This window comes from Crinia signifera, chromosome 4, assembly GCF_055691185.1.
Source record: "Crinia signifera chromosome 4, ASM5569118v1, whole genome shotgun sequence".
In the NCBI taxonomy this organism is placed as follows: domain Eukaryota; kingdom Metazoa; phylum Chordata; class Amphibia; order Anura; family Myobatrachidae; genus Crinia; species Crinia signifera.
In genome coordinates, this window is record NC_139220.1 from 37,490,747 (window position 1) to 37,508,518 (window position 17,772).

The window sequence follows — 17,772 nt, forward strand, 5'->3', positions numbered from 1 at the left end:
GAGTAAATTGGTTAGAATATTAGTAGCACAGGGCAAACTAAATAACTCTCCCTTACAACATCTGTTAATAGGAGCAATTTCTAGAAAAGATGTACCATTGGTGATACAGGCGGTAAAAATCTGGCGTGAGGTGGGTAAAATAACTAATTTTACTGACATTGAAATAGATCACCCCATATCTGACTATACAGTAAGAGGTTTGATGAACTTGCATCGTTACAGCCAGATGGACCGTGGGGGCCATATGGGATTAGTAAAAGGAGCCAGTTGTATGGGGGAAATGGTCTAAAGTCTTTTATGCAATTGTCAGAGGAATTTACACTCCCAAGATCCTTTTTCTTTAGATTTTTACAACTAAGAAGTGCGTTGGAGGCCCAATTTAAGAACAAAATACCCAAATTTTCAATATCACCAGTTAAAAAATGCTTGCAAGAAGGGGCTAGAGAGAAAGGTGTTTCTAAATTGTATAACCAATTGTTGGTAGCAATACACGGGGAAGAGCTTCACAAGCTCAGTGCAAAGTAGTCAGTTGATATGGGTCCCTTGACAGAGTCAGAATGGAAAATGGCTATGGCCTTGGTACCACTATCAACAAACTCAATAAAAGTACAACAGGTGCAATTGTATATTCTTCATAGGTGTTATCTCTCCACTCCAAGGCGGTTAAAGATGGGGGGGCAGATCCTCACTGTTATGTCCTAAATGCCTGAGAGAGAGAGGTTCGCTCTGGCACTTACTATGGGAATGTACAGTTCTTGGGGCATTCTGGGCTAAGGTGGTCCAAAAACTGATAAAAACAGGGATACCCAGCGCTCAGCTGGGCCCCAAGAGCTGTATATTGGGTATATGCACAGGCGGTATATTAAATACATTTGATAAAGCTTATATCCTCAACACATGTGCACTGGCTAAGTTGGTTATAGCAAGAACATGGATGTCAAAAGATGGTCCAGAGTTTGCAGCCTGGATAAATTTGGTTGAGGAAAAAAATCAACCTAGGTTGATTAGGAGCGCTTCTCACAAGCTGTTCCCTCAAGGATTTAAGCAGCTGCTGAAAAAGGGAGTAGTCAGTTCCCTCACGAAAATAGACAAGAAAAAACAAAAATAGCAGCGCTGTACAGTAAAATTAATAATTGATAATAAGTGAATCAAATTACTATAAAAATATAACAATTTTAATGGTACATAGGATACAATTAATCCGGATTTGAGAATAAAAAGCTTCTATGTAAGAAAATTTTAAAATCAAATAACGTGGATATTTAGCACATCATATGACCTGCACTGGAACGGGCTAGAGTCCTTTGTGGAGAGAGTCCTTGGGTGAGCCAATCTTAGTTAGAAAGCCGTTGGAGGTATGAAGATCCTTGAAGAATTAGGGCAAATTTCGCCTACAGTGGAGCAACCTCGACGATGTATGCGGCATATGGCTTGTCCCGATAGATGGTAAGTTCTCCCAGGTCTCGGTATTAGGTCCAGTAAATTAAGCAGGTGGCAGGGTCCAAATAGGTAAAGTGAGAGGATGGCAATCCACACAACACCAACGCGTTTCGCTGACCCCTGTCAGCTTTATCAGTTAAATTTGGTTAACTTCACTATCTCACTCGAGAAATGTATTTATTTAAGTAGAAACAATATTAACACATACACAAAGATATGGCACAGATGGCAAGATTCTGGTTACATGTCAACAAGTATATCGCTAAACAGTGTGGTATAATGTATAATCTGTATAGTACACATCATATGTAATGTGTCACAAAGAACCACGGCACATTTGAATGCAAAGTATATGTTGACCATTAGGCACTAGGATAACTAATCACAAAGCAAGAAGGCACAACAAGAGCACTTGGTATAATCGCATAATATATTTATTAAAAAGGGAAAAAAAATCTTTACTGAGGTATCCGAAGGTAACTTAAGGTTGTGTGTACGATGTTATAATGTTGGCGCACTAAATTGGACTACTGGCACCCCTAGATTGGGTGAGCGCAAGTCGCCTATAAAGATGGGGGTATTCGGCCTTGTGGAATAGTAATTCATACAAGGGCAATATGTGTGTCATCTAGTGAAGGTTCATCCAGGAGTGGATCCCTCAAAAGTCTCCAATCCCAACAGCCATAGATTATAAGTAGCTTGGTGCCCCACTGTTCTCGTTTATTAGACCTGTCCAAGGGAATAACTGTATTCTATTTTATATCTATATGTTATGTATGTCTGGAAATGTGTATAAGATGGTATATACTGTTAAGTTAAATCGAGTCAGCAGTATACGCATGTACTAATGTAATCTGTTTTGTCTAAAAGTGTTGAATAAAAATTCAAAGTTAAGAAACCCTAATTTCCTCTCCTGTTTTTTGGTATTTTCCATTTTGAGACCCATGAAATTGTTATATTCTGTTTTTGGCTGTACTGTTCTACCCATAATTCTTGATTTTCCAGTGTGTTTTTCATTATAAGGTATCTGTTTGCAGGTCAGAAAATATGAAGCAAATGTCATTGTATATTGCTCTGAAATGTACAAAATGTATATATAAAATCCACTAAATCTAAAAAAAAAAAAAAAAATATATAGAAATAAAAAATGGGAACTGTGTGTGTGCGGAGAAGTCATTGCTCAATTCTTACAAGGCAAAAGTCTTGTGCAATAGTCTAAAAAAAAAGTATTTTAGTTTCCTTTGTATGAAGGTAAGTGCTTACGCGGCAATCCACAGCCAGACAATGCCAAAATGTTTTTATTTACAGTTTATCCTTTTATGGAGGCAAATGTAGATGTTCTATTCCTTGTATATACACCTTTTGCAATGCCCCTCCCCCCAAACAAATTCTTCTTGTTCATGAAGATATACATGAAGATATACAGTAGATGCACCCTTTTTTTTAATCCTTTCTTCAAAACTGGATAGGAAATTATAAAAAGTGATCATCCAGGGCCAGTGGTACAATTATACCCCATTCTCATTGCTAGGCAAATTCCCAGGTTAAGCATGTCGACCAGGTAGTTTGCCTTTCAACACAGGTTTTTTTTTCAGTGTGAACAGGTCAACCCGGGTCTAAATTCCCGGGTCTCAAACCCTGCTTTTAGTTTTTACCCACTGAAGAAAAAAAAACGTGTTGAAAGGCAAATTACCAAACTGCTTCACCCGGTAATTTGCCTAGCAGTGAGAACGGGGTCCGGCGCTGTTCCCAGCATTTAAATGCCAGGTAAAAGCCAGGTTGTTCTCAATTGCAGTGAGAACATGGTATTAGGTGAACATATGTTGGCTATTGTCACCTCAAAATATTGAATACATGACATGTCACATAATGGGGAGTATTCAATGTGGGATCCCGACTGTCAGAATGTCCCGACAGTCAGAATCTGGGGCCGTTTTCAGCCGGCTTGTCTGCAACTCGACAGGCGGAATTCAATTTTCCACCTATCGAGTGGCGAAAGTGGAACAAAACAGATCTGACTTGTTTTAAACTGTTTTGAGGAAACCCACCTTCAATGCTGTTGGAAACAGCAGCATTGAATAGGCGGGCGGCGTTATTTCCCTTGTCGTAAATAGCGACCGACATTGAATAACGCCCAATGTGTTTTTAATATCGCTGTGACATCTACAGAGGGTATAATGGGAGTAGTTAGTAGGGACTCCTGATCAACTACAGCAAATCCCCGTCCTTGCAAAAAATACTCCTTAGTAGCACCCCAGGCAGAATCTGAAGAACCCAGGTCAAAATTTACTAAGAAGGGAGTGCTATTTAACATGGGATGTTGCTATGGGCAACCAATCAGAATCTACTTATTCATTTAGCATTTTCTAGAACATTGGTCAGGGAACAGGGGTAAATTATGAAATTCTGGAGGGTGCCGCAGCACAGCCTCTCTCCCCAGCTCAGCACACACTGCTCAGTGCCATGTGCTGAGCTGGGGAGAGAGACAGCGTTATTTATTTTTTTCATGGGGGGAGCCCTCCCGTAGGGCCCGTCCAGTAGCCACGCCCCTACCATTTTACCAGGGCCCGGCCGACCTGTCAGCGCCTCTGTATGTACCTGTAGTAACAATGCTACACAGGCATATCACAGCAAGGATGTAAGACACCTATATGTTACCTTATACTGCACAGGACTATGATGTGTTTTGTACAGTGCACTGCTGTTATTAATCGGGTACATTAACCCCTTCACGACATATGACGTATATATACGTCATATGTCCGTTGCGGGGGAATCAAGCCAGCTCACGGAGTGAGCTGGCTTGAAAGAGAGCAGGTAATGGCTGTATATTACAGCCAGGTCCCTGCTCTCACGGCCACGAGCGGCGAGTTCGCCGATCGTGGCCGTTTAACCCTTTAAGCACCGCGGGCAAAGCGCCCGCAGTGCTTAAATAGCTGATCGGAGGGGGGGCGCCCCCCTCCGGCGCCGATCGGGGCCCCCCGCAGCGAGATCGGAGGGTGCCGATCGGTTGCCATGGTAGCCAGGGGTCTAATGTAGACCCCTGTGCTGGCCGTGTATGCATACCTATTACATCCTGCCTCAGGCAGGATGTAATAGGAAGTGCATAAAATCACTACGTTCAGCCATAGAGCTCTATGGCTGAACCTAGTACAGGCGATCGCGCCCCCTAGTGGTCAAGTACACTAGGGGGCCTTGTAGTAAAAGTAAAAAAAAAAAAAAATAAAGTTTAAAAATAAAAAAAAAATAAAAAAATATTAAAAGTTCAAATCACCCCCCTTTCCCCATTTCCCAAATAAAAATAAATAAAAAATAAAAAAAATAAACATATTTGGTATCGCCGCGTTCCTAAAAGTCCGATCTATTAAAATATAACATTAGTTATCCCGCACGGTTAAAGGCGTAAACGGAAAATAATCCCCAACGCTAAAACTACGTTTTTTGGTCGCATCGCGTACCCAAAAAAAAATAACTAAAAGAGATCAGAAAGTCGCCCATATCCCATAATGGTATTAATTAAAAAGTACACTTCAGCCCGCAAAAAATGAGCCCTCACCCAGGTCCGTAGGTGGAAAAATAAAAAAGTTATAAGCCGCAGAACATGGCGACGCAACGCAAATTAGAAAAACCGTAAAAGTTGCGATTTTTTTTTTTAGTGGTAAAACATAACGAAAACTATATAAGTTTGGTATCGCCAGAATCGTAACGACCCATAGAATAAAGATAACCCATCATTTTAAACGAACTATGAACTCCAAAAAAACCGTAACCAGCGCAAAATTGTGCAATGGCGGTTTTTGTTTTTTTTACCCCACATTGAATTATTTCCTGATTCCCCAGAATATTATACGGTATAGTAAATGATACCATTACAAAGTACAACTTGTCCCGCAAAAAAAGCCCTCATGTGTCTATATAGCCGGAAAATTAAAAAAGTTACGCTTATTTGAACGCAAGGAGGAAAAAAAAAAAAAAAATTACCTTAAAAGGCAATGTCGTGAAGGGGTTAACATGTATGCACCTGCATTACTTATATCGGCCCCAGCTTATGAACTCTTTGTAAGGCACACCTGGCCACACCCCCTTTGGAGACTGCTACATGGTTTATGGTGTAATTTGTCATTTTGTTTGCAATCGATGGGGGAGAACACGATAGTTTTCCGCTACTGGTGGTATAGAATCAACCGATGCAGCCCCCCACTGAAACTATAGGGATGACCATGAGGTTGTGCAACCATCGATGGTCATATATTGCATAGTTTGCAACCATTTTAGACAAATTAAGGCCCATCGCTACTCTACGAAGAGATTCATACACCCTGCAGTAATTAAGAAAACAAAATTAGATCCAGTGTAACCTTCCCCTATAATACATACACAGCAATGGAAATATATGCACTCTACTTAATGTTTAAAATGAGATGTAGGTTGTAATCCAGGGAAATAGGATATAGAAACAGTGCTGTGCCCACTGTAATACACCCATAGACATGACTGGATGCGTTTAGCATACCAGCTATCGGGATGAAGGCAGGTGAAATCCCAGTGCCGAAAACCCAACTAGGGCTTGAATCCCATCACTGGAGAACACGAAGGCCAGCATCCCAATTATATGGGTATCTGGTTAAAAATCACTAGGTAGACCACTAATGGTTGACACTAGGTCGACACCTAACAATAGTGAACATAAAGTGCATCCAGAAAGTATTCACAGGGCTTCACTTTTGCCGCATTTCTGTTATATTACAGCCTTATTTGCAAATTCATAAAAAAAAAGACGTGCATAAGTATTCACAGCCTTTGCTCAATACTTTGTTGATGCAACTTTCCAGGGCCTGTTAGCGTTATTCTGTGGGGGTTAGGGTGAGGCACTAAGGGGGAGGGTTAGGCAATAAGGGGAGAGGGTTACTCACCAAGGGAGAAGGGAGGGTTACGCACTAGGGGGGAGGGAGGGTTAGGGTTAGGCACTAGGAATAAGGGAGGGTTAGCGTTAGGCACTAGGGAGAAGGGAGGATTATGCACTAGGGGGTAGGGTTAGCGTTAGGCACTAGGGAGAAGGGAGGATTATGCACTAGGGGGTAGGGTTAGCGTTAGGCACTAGGGAGGAGAGAGGGTTAGGCACTAGGGGGGAGGGTTAGGATTAGGCATTATGGAGAAGGGAGGGTTATGCACTAGGGGGAGCGTTAGGGTTAGGCACTATGGAGAAGGGAGGGTTAGGATTAGGCACTATGGAGAAGGGAGGGTTATGCACTAGGGGGAGGGTTAGGGTTAGGCACTAGGGAGAAGGGAGGGATGGGGTTAGGCACTAGGAAGAAGGGAGGGTTAGGCACTATGGAGAAGGGAGGGTTAGGCACTAGGGGGGAGGGTTAGGTGCTAGGAAGAAGTTAGGGTTAGCGTTAGGCACTAGGAAGAAGGAAGGGTTAGGCACTAGGGGAAGGGTTAGGGTTAGGCACTAGGAAGAAGGGAGGGTTAGGCACTAGGGGGAGGGTTAGGGTTAGGCACTAGGAGAAGGGAGGGTTAGGCACTAGGAAGAAGGGAGGGTTAGCGTTATGCACTAGGGAAAGGGAGGGTTATGCACTAGGGGGGAGGGTTAGGGTTAGGCACTAGGAAGAAGGGAGGGTTATGCAAGAGGGGGAGGGTTCGGGTTAGGCACTAGGAAGAAGGGAGGGTTATGCACTAGGGGGGAGGGTTAGGGTTAGGCACTAGGGAGAAGAGAGGGTTAGGGTTAGGCACTAGGAGAAGGGATGGTTAGGGTTCGGCACTAGGGAGAAGGGTTAGGGTTAGGCACTAGGAGAAGGGAGGGTTAGGGGTTAGGCACTAGGATAAGGGAGGGTTAGGGGTTAGGCACAAGGGAAATGGGAGGGTTATGCACTCGGGGCTAGGGTTAGGCACTAGGAAGAAGTTAGGGTTATGCACTAGGGGGAGGGGAGGATAATGCACTAGGGAGAGGGTTAGGGTTATTCACTAGGAGAAGGGAAGGTTATGCACTAGGGGGTGGGTTAGGCACTAGGAAGAAGGGAGGGTTAGGCACTAGGGAGAAGGGAGGGTTAGGCACTACGAGAAGGGAGGGTTATGCACTAGGGGGAGGGTTAGGGTTAGACACTATGGAGAAGGGAGGGTTAGGATTAGGCACTATGGAGAAGAGAGGGTTATGCACTAGGGGGAGGGTTAGGCACTAGGGAGGGTTAGGGTTAGGCACTAGGAAGAAGGGAGGGTTAGGCACTAGGGGGGAGGGTTAGGCACTAGGAGAAGGGAGGGTTAGGCACTAGGAAGAAGGGACCGTTAGCGTTATGCACTAGGGAAAAGGGAGGGTTATGCACTAGGGGGGAGGGTTAGGGACTAGGAAGAAGGGAGGGTTATGCAAGAGGGGGAGGGTTCGGGTTAGGCACTAGGAAGAAGAGAGGGTTATGCACTAGGGGGGAGGGTTAGGGTTAGGCACTAGGGAGAAGAGAGGGTTAGGCACTAGGAGAAGGGAGGGTTAGGGTTAGGCATTAGGAGAAGGGAGGGTTAGGGTTCAGGACTAGGGAGGAGGGTTAGGGATAGGCACTAGGAGAAGGAAGGGTTAGGGGTTAGGCACTAGGGAGAAGGGAGGGTTAGGGGTTAGGCACAAGGGAAAAGGGAGGGTTATGCACTCGGGGGGAGGGTTAGGGTTAGGCACTAGGAAGAAGTTAGGGTTATGCACTAGGGGGAGGGGAGGATAATGCACTAGGGGGAGGGTTAGGGTTATTCACAAGGAGAAGGGAAGGTTATGCACTAGGGGGAGGGTTAGGCACTAGGAAGAAGGGAGGGTTATGCACTAGGGAGAAGGGAGGGTTATGCACTAGGGAGAAGGGAGGGTTAGGGGTTAGGCACTAGGAGAAGGGAGGGTTATGCACTAGGGGGGAGGGTTAGGGTTAGGCACTAGGGAGAAGTTAGGGTTAGGCACTAATGGGCGAGGGTTAGGGTTAGGCTATAAGGGGAGAGGGTTACTCACTAAGGGAGAGGGGAGGGAGAAAAGAGGGTTAGGGTTAGGCATTAGGGAGAAGGCAAGGTTAGGCACTAGGGAGAAGGCAGGGTTAGGGTTAGGCATCTGATTATCGGGATGGTGCTGTAGGTCTTCTGACCACTGTCATCCCAAACACTGTCTTGCATATGTATTTTCATGTTGAAAATAGAAGAAAATGTGAGATTAGCAAACACTATCCTGCAATATGCTGGCAGTAAAACTATAAATGGGTCCTGTAAATGTTTGTGTGACTTATTTGCAAGTCACCTGATTTGTCCACAGACCCGGCTGGTGCAGTTGGGAATTACTGCTGGGAATTACCACTGCGCCAAACCACCTTTGGTCATGTAGAAGAGCACAGAAACGATGCGATCTACTCTAATGTCCATCACTGTACACTTTGCCCTGTTCTTCCCCTGACACACAGTATGTAGAGGCTGGCTCTTTTGTTTTAAGGTTAGCAGACAATTTCCACATCTGTGATGAGCAATTTGGAAAACAGAAGTTCCTAGACAAAAGACATGTGTCAGTAATACAGATCATCACATCCTTCTGGTCCCTCTGCTGAGCTGCACATGTTACTTACTGGATCTACAGTACTACCACTATACTCACACACTGACTTGGATAACTGCGACTGACCCAACGGTGGGACACAATGGTCACAGCAGCCCTGACCCTGCTGGTCCTAATAAGTGTCAGACACGGTGAGTTCCAAAGCTTTCTATTCTTACTGTCATGGACTTATGCCTCCAATTATTGCTGTGTGTGTGGATCTGATCTGACAGCAGACTTCTTAAATCATAAATTGGTCCAACCATGCAGCATACATACATATATGGACACTAGGTTGTCCACAGGAAGGTTGAGTCAAAAGGTCGACATGGGGTATTGACTTATTTTTTATTTTTTAGCCGACATGGGCCAACAGGTGGTATTTCATGCCCTACCATCTACTAGGGCGTAAAGCAGAGGTTCCCAAACTTTTGTTCCATGTTTAGGAGCAAATTGTCAATTGTCATTTGCTCCCAAAAATTTCGAGATTTTCATTCCAACCAGCCAGTTTGGAAAAATAATCTTCTAGTGTGTATGGGCCTTTAACTTCTTGTCTAGCGTTCTAGGCCCTTATTCTGGTTCACTCGCAAAGGCAAATTCCTTCTCAAACGGACAAAACCATATGATTGCAGGGGGAGGGGCAGATGTAACATGTGCAGAGAGAATTAGATTTGGGTGAGTTATTTTGTTTATGTGCAGGGAAAATACTGGCTGCTTTATTTTTACACTGCAATATACTGTAGATCTCACTTTGAAGTAAAACCCCACCCAAATCTAATTCTCTTTGCACATGTTACATCTGCCCCCCCCCCCCTGCAGTGCACATGGTTTTGTCCATTTGAAAAGGCATTTTCCTTTGCAAGTGAACCAGAATAAGGGCCCTAGTCTGCTTCTGATGGACAATAGGGTTCTGCGCTGCACATCAGATCTGTTTCATAAATGTCCTTGGTCTGCAGTGTATGAACTACTGTAGACCTTGCTTAGTAACTTATACATTGGTGTACATTAATAAGGACCACTGCAATGTTGCTGAACAGACTTTTTAAAGCAGAAAGCCTGGACCGGTAAATTATTTCTGCATTAAAAAGAACAGAGCCTATTGTATCTGATAAATGAGCAACTGTAACCCTGGTCTGTCTGATTGTTGAATTGCAGAAAGCTTTGGAGAGAACCTAGAACATGTGGAGATATCATTCCGCACTACTAGAGACACCACGTAGTTGCATAGGTGTAACCAAGTTGCTCTGCTGTAGGTGTAAGGAATTACTTTTATAAGTGAGTTACCACTTGTTAGGACATTGATATTTAAAAGGGGTTTAACAGGTACAACTATAAAGGTGACTGCAGAGAGTGCGTTCAAATTTAGTACATACTATTTACTGGAAAGTGCACAGATAAACACTTGTAAACAGGGTGGCCAATCCTGGGATCGGGATCGGCGGGATCCCGGGATTTGGCCCCAAAGTGTCCGGGATTTAAATCCCGGGATTGAAGGTATCCAATCTCAGTATTTCGTGATTAGACTGCATATGCGCAGTGTTATGCCGGGAAATGTCTGAGCACCCGCTGCTCGGCTGTTCCTGACCCCGGCGTGTGGGCCACACGACTTGGTCATAGGTCATGCTGCACAGGCCGCACCTCCTCATCATGGCTCTGCTGCAACACTGCCACCTGCCCCGCTCGCCGAAGTAAGTAAATGTGAGGGGCGGGGTGTTTTTCTTTTAGGGATGCCAATCCTGGGAATCCCGGGATTGAGCATTTTTTAATCCCGATTCTCGGGATTTAAAAAATAAAACCTGGGATCGGCATCCCTACTTGTAAAGTATGGCCCTAAACATAATACAAATCAATTACTATTTTACACTAATCTGAAATGTAGTTAAGCAGATTGGCTAAATAGGGTGCCGGACAGGGTATCCCGACAGGCATTCACCCGACGTCAGGATCCGACTGTCAAAACAGCGACAGTCGGGTTCCCGACGGCCACCCGCTATTTACCCTCGTGGGGGTCCTCGACCCCCATAGAGGGAGAATAGAATAGGTGGCTCACGTACGAGCCACCGTGCCCACAGTGTGGCAAATACGGCGAGCCCGCAAGGAGCTTAGTTGCGCTCACCATGCTGTATGGGTCCGGCCAGTCGGGATCCCGACTTCGAGATAATGACTGTCGGGATCCCGACTGTCGGACCCCTATACCACACCTGGCTAAATACATACCAGCTGGATATAACAATGGCTACTTTTTTTGGGGAAAGCAAAATACTTCTTTAGTAAAGACCAAATGTACATACATGTTCCTATAATAGACACACTGGGAGAAATTTACTAAGATGGGTGTTATATGTCAGATGAGATGTTGCTATGGGCAACCAAGAGATACTATTGGCCAAATGTAATTCAGCGTGAGATTTAGAAAGTGAGAGATTTTGGGAGAGTTTTCCCATTTTTTTAAAGCGGAAATGATTACCGCTTTACAAAAATGGGAAAACTCTCCCAAAATCACTCACTTTCTGATTCTCACACCCTATTACATTTGGCCCTATCTATTATCTTCTAGAAGGTGCTAAATAAATAAAAAAGTAGATTCTGATTGGTGCCCATAGCAACATCCCATGTGAGCTAGAACTCTCATCTTAGTAAATTTCCCCCATCACCTCTACCGGTTTCGGAAACCTGGAATCTAAGATTTGGCAGAGGCAACATTACTGGGTACTTGTGTATTATCACGGCATATTTTAAAAAGTGATCCAATTTAAAAAAATGTTTTACCAGATCGTCCAAGTTTTATTTATCGTCGAGCACCCGCTCTTAAAGACAAACTCGTTCAAAGCAAATTGGCGGAGGAAAAAAGAAGCAGCACAAGAAGTCAGGGATTCCACCGCTGTGGAATGTGCCTAATGTGCAGGACCACAAAAGGCCCTAGCAAACAAAAAGATTTTAAGTGCAATAATTTTACGCATAAGATTAAAGATTTTATAACTTGCAATACAAAAACCGTTATTTATATTTTAGAATGCGACCGCAGTCTTTTTTATGTTGGCAAAACTACCAGACCACTAAAGACCCGTATGGCTGAGCATGTTTATAATATTAGAAAGGGCCTGGACACACATACCGTGTTGTCGCATTTTAAGAGTAAACATAATTCTAAAGAATGTCACCTAAAATCATTCCTGGGAATACAAACTATAGCGCCTGACTGGAGAAATAGGAATACTGACCTTAGATTATCCCAAAATGAAATGAGGTGGATACATAAATTAATGGGTGCTTACAATGTTAAATGCACCCCCACGCCACCCCCCACTATAAACATGAACCCGAAGCGTGGCGAGCACAGGGAACCCCCCGGGGGCGGCGGTACGCGTCCTACGACCTTTTCATACCCCCACTATCCACGTCGGCGTGGAGTTGACTTAATAAAGTGTGGCGAGCGCAGCGAGCCACTGAGCCGGTAGCGTGGGGAGCGCAGCGAGGCCCGCGAGGGGACACGCATAACTCCACAGGTATAAGCGTCCCCTCGCGGGGCTCGCTGCGCTCACCACACTTCGGTCTCGGTGGCTCGCTGCGCTCGCCACACTTTATAAGATCTACAGTGTCTAGATAGATAGTCGATAGGTCTACCCCAAAATGTCAACATGCAATAGATAGACAGGGTCAAAATGTCAACAGGGTCAAAGGTCAAAATGTGAACTGTCTTGATATCACTTCACCATCCATGTCGGCATAGAGTGATATAATATAATAGTGTGCAGAGTGTAGCGAGGCACTGAGCCCCAAGAATGGCGAGTGAAGTGAGCCATGTGAGGGCACACGATACACTAATTGGGGGTCCATGTCGACAGTTGTCGACATGGACACCTAAAAAAAAATGTAAAAATAAAACTGTGATGAGCACTGGAAGGGTAGAACAGTTTGGCTGTATCCCTGTTCCCTTATTTCCCATAAATATCACAGTTCAGAAACCAAAATGCTGAGTGCTTCATTAGGGTTGGCCTTTATATAAAGTAGCAGACACTAAGCCGGCCAGAGGAGTGTACAGTATGCGTGGAAGTGTGCATGTCTAACCTGCTGATAAAGCAACTTACTGTATGGGCTAGCACATTATACAGGAGGAGGTTACACCACAATGGGGTTGAAAATAAGAGGACGGAGAGCACAGACTCTGAATTGAGGAAGTAGGAACATTTCTCCGTAACAAATGTCAATATTTGTTGTGATACAACTGAAAACATACTTTACTGAGCCTGAGCACTGACTATGTAATTATGTACAACTAGCAGTGCCGCCGAGAGGGGGGGGGGGGGGTACTAATTACCTGGGCCCAGGCTTACTGGAAGGGCTCAGCATGAGTGTCTCACTGAGGGGCGGCAGTTGGGAGGAGTCCCCCCTGTTTTATGCATGCGCATAGCTTCTATTACCAGAGACAGAATAGAACAAATAAGTAACAGAGATATAAAATACAAACAAAATAGGCCAAATAGTTGGAGTCAAATTATGGGCCTAATTCAGACCTGATCGCAGGGCAAATTTGTTCTCAAAATGGGCAAAACCATGTGCACTGCAGGTGGGGCAGATGTAACATTTGCACAGAGAGTTAGATTTGGGTGAGGTGTGTTCAAACTGAAATCTGAATTGCAGTGTAAAAATTAAACAGCCAGTATTTACCCTGCACAGATACAAAATAACTCACACAAATCTAACTCTCTCTGCACATGTTACATCTGCCCCTCCTGAAGTGCACCATGGTTTTGCCCATTTTGAGAACACTTTTGTCCCGGGATCAGGTCTGAATTAGGCTTATATTTATTTATGTTCTAGAATTGTTTTCCCCCCACTTATTGCTATGTTAACTAAAACAAAAAGGTTGCAATAGTTACAGTGGCACAAATTGTATACAGTTACTACAGTACGTGTACATATATTGTTAAGAAATAAACAGGAATTTTTAGGAACAAAATAAGTAAAAAAAAATGTGCTGTAAAGACAGAAAAGCAATAACAAATGAAAGTGTGGCATAATATAGAGTAACTAGAGAATATACTGTGGTCGCTGCCTGCAGTATACAGGAATGAAGTTCCTCATTCAACAGGCTGAATTCTGAGAAATATTTCGAAATTCTAAATCTGTAAATACTGTAATCTCGGGAACGCAATGCAGCCCGTCTGCAAGTAGCGATTTATGTGTCAGTAATAGCAGCAAACGTCGGCTATGTACTAAGCCTTGGAGACAGCTAAAGTGGACCGAGACAAAGTACCAACCAATCAGCCCCTGTCACATAATAGCCTGTTTCAGAAAAAATGACAGTTGGGGGATAATGGCTGGTAAGTTATCCCAGTCCACTTTTATCTCTCTCCACGACTTAGTAAACAGACCCTTTTTTAGAAAAAAAATACAGTTAAGAGCTGGGTGGATGGTACTTTATCTCTATCCACTTTTTCAATCTCAGGCCTGGGTGTGTCAACCGAAAACTGCGGTAAAAACCCGTTCTCTGGGCTTTTACTGCATTCTCAAATGTGTCAATGCAGGACTGCCGGGATTTCTGTATGGAGGGTAAAGCTGATTTTTTTGTTGTTACCCTATAGAAGCCTGTGGGCTTCTTAGCGCATTCCCCGCCACCCAAGCCACGCCCCCCTCCTCCCCAGCTTCCGGGTGCAGGGAGGAGGAGCCTGGGAGTCCCTGCAGCCATGTGCAGCAGGATGCTCCTGGGCGTAGGATTAGGAGGTGAGAGGTGCCCGTGGGGGAACCTCTCACCTTGCGTTGGCTGCTTTGTAAAGGGCAGTTCTTTTTGCAAGAGTGGTCCTTTGCAATACTATTGCATATGTGTTATTATACATATGGGATTACTGTTGTTGCAATGCCGGGCTGGCTCATGTATTTTGCACTGTTGATACATCCGGCCCTCAGAGGCTTTGTACATAGAAAACTACTTCCCAAGCTTCCACTATTGATAATGCTCCATGTTTCTAATGCTTCTCCAGGCAGATGGAATCCAAGTCTATTTAAATTATAAGAAATTCTGAAGCTTGGATTTTACTAGCAAAACATGTGGGGGTTATAGCAACCAATCAGCTTTGACGAATAATTTATCAAGTACATTCGATACAATGAAAGGTAGATGCTGATTGGTTGCTTTGGGCAACATTACACTTTTCACTGCTTGATTAATAAACCCCATGGTATTATGGGAATGTCAATAAAAAGGATCTGAACATTTTCTGAGTGATGTCACAGCCATATTAAGGACATAGAACAGCATCATAATCAATACATTAGGGCCCTTATTCAGATCTGATCGCAGTACAAATTTGTTCTCAAAATGGGAAAAATCATGTGCACTGCAGGTGGGGCAGATGTGCAGAGAGTGTTAGATTTGTGTGAGTTATTTTGTTTCTGTGCAGGGTAAATACTGGCTGCATTATTTTTACACTGCAGTTTAGATTTCAGTTTCAACACACCCCACCCAAATCTAACTCTCTCTGCACATGTTACATCTGCCCCAACTGCAGTGCACATGATTGCCCATTTTGAGAACAAATTTGTACTGCGATCAGATCTGAATAAGGGCCAAGATCCACTGCATAATCCGCCCTTGTGTTCTGTCTATAGTTACTATTATGTCTGATCTGGGGAATATGTCATCTTCTATATAAATTGATGTTCCCTATTCCCTCCTGGTTCCCTTATTTCATCATCAGACATCCTGTCCAATGATTCTTCATTTAGCTAGAAAAAGTAGCTGGTTTATAAAATGAGATGAGTAAAACTGTCCCATGAATCACAGTTTTAAAGTAGAGATGTGCAGGTTCTGATTTACTCTGATTTCAAAGCAGGATCTTATTGGCTATACCAAATCACATGACAGTTGTTGACAGTTGATAGCCAATAAGATCCTGCTATGAAATCAGAGTAAAACGGAGCCTGCACATCTCTATTTTAAAGTTGAATGTTTTTCAAAGATGTTCTCCAATAACTGCAAATACAGTTTTGGTGAAAACCAATTATGCTGCGTTCTCATTGCCGCCCCTGCAAAATCCTGGGTTTTTCTTGCCGGATTTTTGGCTGGGCACAGAGCTTCTCAGCTCAACAGACCCCCTTCATACTGCACCTCAGACCCTGGGATTTCCCATGTCTGCCCCTTTCACACTGCTTTCCATGGTCTGCCTTCCAACAAGTGTGTGGAATTTAATTGGGTGTTGGGAAATTTGTACAAATTGCTGTGATTGGCTGTTTAAAAACCATCTTTTATTGGCTGGCTGTCACATATCACATGATTATATCCCCTAATAAACTTGCTTTTTTACATTTTGTGAGAAAAATCCGGGTCTCTGCTGTTCACACTGCCATACACCCCTGTATTACCCAGGAAAAACCCTGCAAAAAAACCTGTGTCTAATTCCCAGGACATAACACCCAGGAATTTCACAAAGACCCTTTGTGCAGAATCCCTTTCAGAAGAAAAAAAAAAAAATATATATATATATATATATATATATATATATACACAAAATATATATGTCCTCCTGTGGTGAGTCTGTGCCTTTGCAACTCAATTCTGGATGTGTTGCTCTGTGCAACAGACTGTCGCTTAATTAGCTCGTTATCTTTGGTCTCAGCTGCAGTAATTTGTGCTTATGGAGACCTGTGCCTCTGCAGCAGTGTTCATTGGTGCTTGCTCCTGTTATATGGACTGCAGACACAGACCCAGATGCCGGTAATAGCTTTAGCTTCAGCTCCAGTTTCCAGATGCTAGCTTCCAGCTAGTAGTCTCTAGCGGCCTGTTTCCAGTTACCAGCTTCAGTTCTACCTTTGTGGTAGTCACCTGCCCTCCTGTTAGTTCTGGTCTCAGCAGGCACCTGCCTTTCTCCCTGCTCCATTATTGTTTCCCTGGCTGTATCATTCCAGTCTTCCCTGCAGTCACCCTCTGCATCATGCTGAATGGTCGGTCATCCATTCGTGGACTCCTGCCGCACTCCTGGTTCCGGTTCCAGTAAACTATAAGTGCTCCATTGTGGAGCCCGGGTGTTTCTTCGTTATATTCTGGCTGGCAGATTCCTGGTCATTTTGTTATGTTCTCTACCTGTCCATAATTACATGCGGGTGCTCTGGTCAGCTGAGTACGCCACAGGTTTTGCACCATTACTTGGCATTTACCACAGCGGGGTTATCTTCTGTTACGGTACTTCTGGTACCTTAGTGTGGTTTTCTGTGTCTTTTGTATGGTGTTATATTGTGTTTTTGAGTGCCGTTTTTTTCTTATGCTTGCAACTAGGTTGCCTCTGGTTTGCAACGAGGTCGCATATACATTTAGAAATCTCACTTCCCTGATACTGGCTCAGGAGCCATTAGTTAGTGTTTTTCCCAGTCAGGCCCCTTTTAGTCAGTTTGACCTATTTCCCTGGAAGATCGCTGGTACCTTGTCCCTGCTTAAGACCTGGTTGCACTGGAGTTGAGGTGGACATAATTCACCCCTTTAAACGTGGCAATTGTAGGTGAAGTACTAATTATAGCAGGTACCAGTCATCTTTCAGTGGAGGCCAACAGAGGCAGAGTAGGGTGCATTGTGGCCATTCTAAACAGCTGTCACGACTGTAGGGTAACAGCCAAAAACTATAACACTGAGTGATGCACTATTGCTCATGCTGCATCATTTCTTTCACAACTGGAGGAGAATCTTCTACTAGGAACATTCCCCCATCTAATTGTGCAATTGTTTCATGGAAAGGACACTGAACGTTGTGACGTTCTCACTCACCCAAACATTAAACGGGGATTCATGAACAATACATGAT

At 43.9% G+C, this 17,772-nt stretch overlaps 1 protein-coding gene across 1 annotated transcript in view; it reads left to right on the plus strand.

Moving 5' to 3' along the window:
* Positions 1–8,953: 8,953 nt before the first annotated feature.
* Positions 8,954–17,772, plus strand: part of CSF1R (colony stimulating factor 1 receptor) — a 68,439-nt gene continuing 59,620 nt past the window's right edge. The window contains exon 1 of the mRNA XM_083181578.1: positions 8,954–9,132. Coding sequence (XP_083037704.1) covers positions 9,084–9,132 — 49 coding nt within the window. The 5' untranslated portion in view covers positions 8,954–9,083. The remainder of the gene's footprint in view (positions 9,133–17,772) is intronic.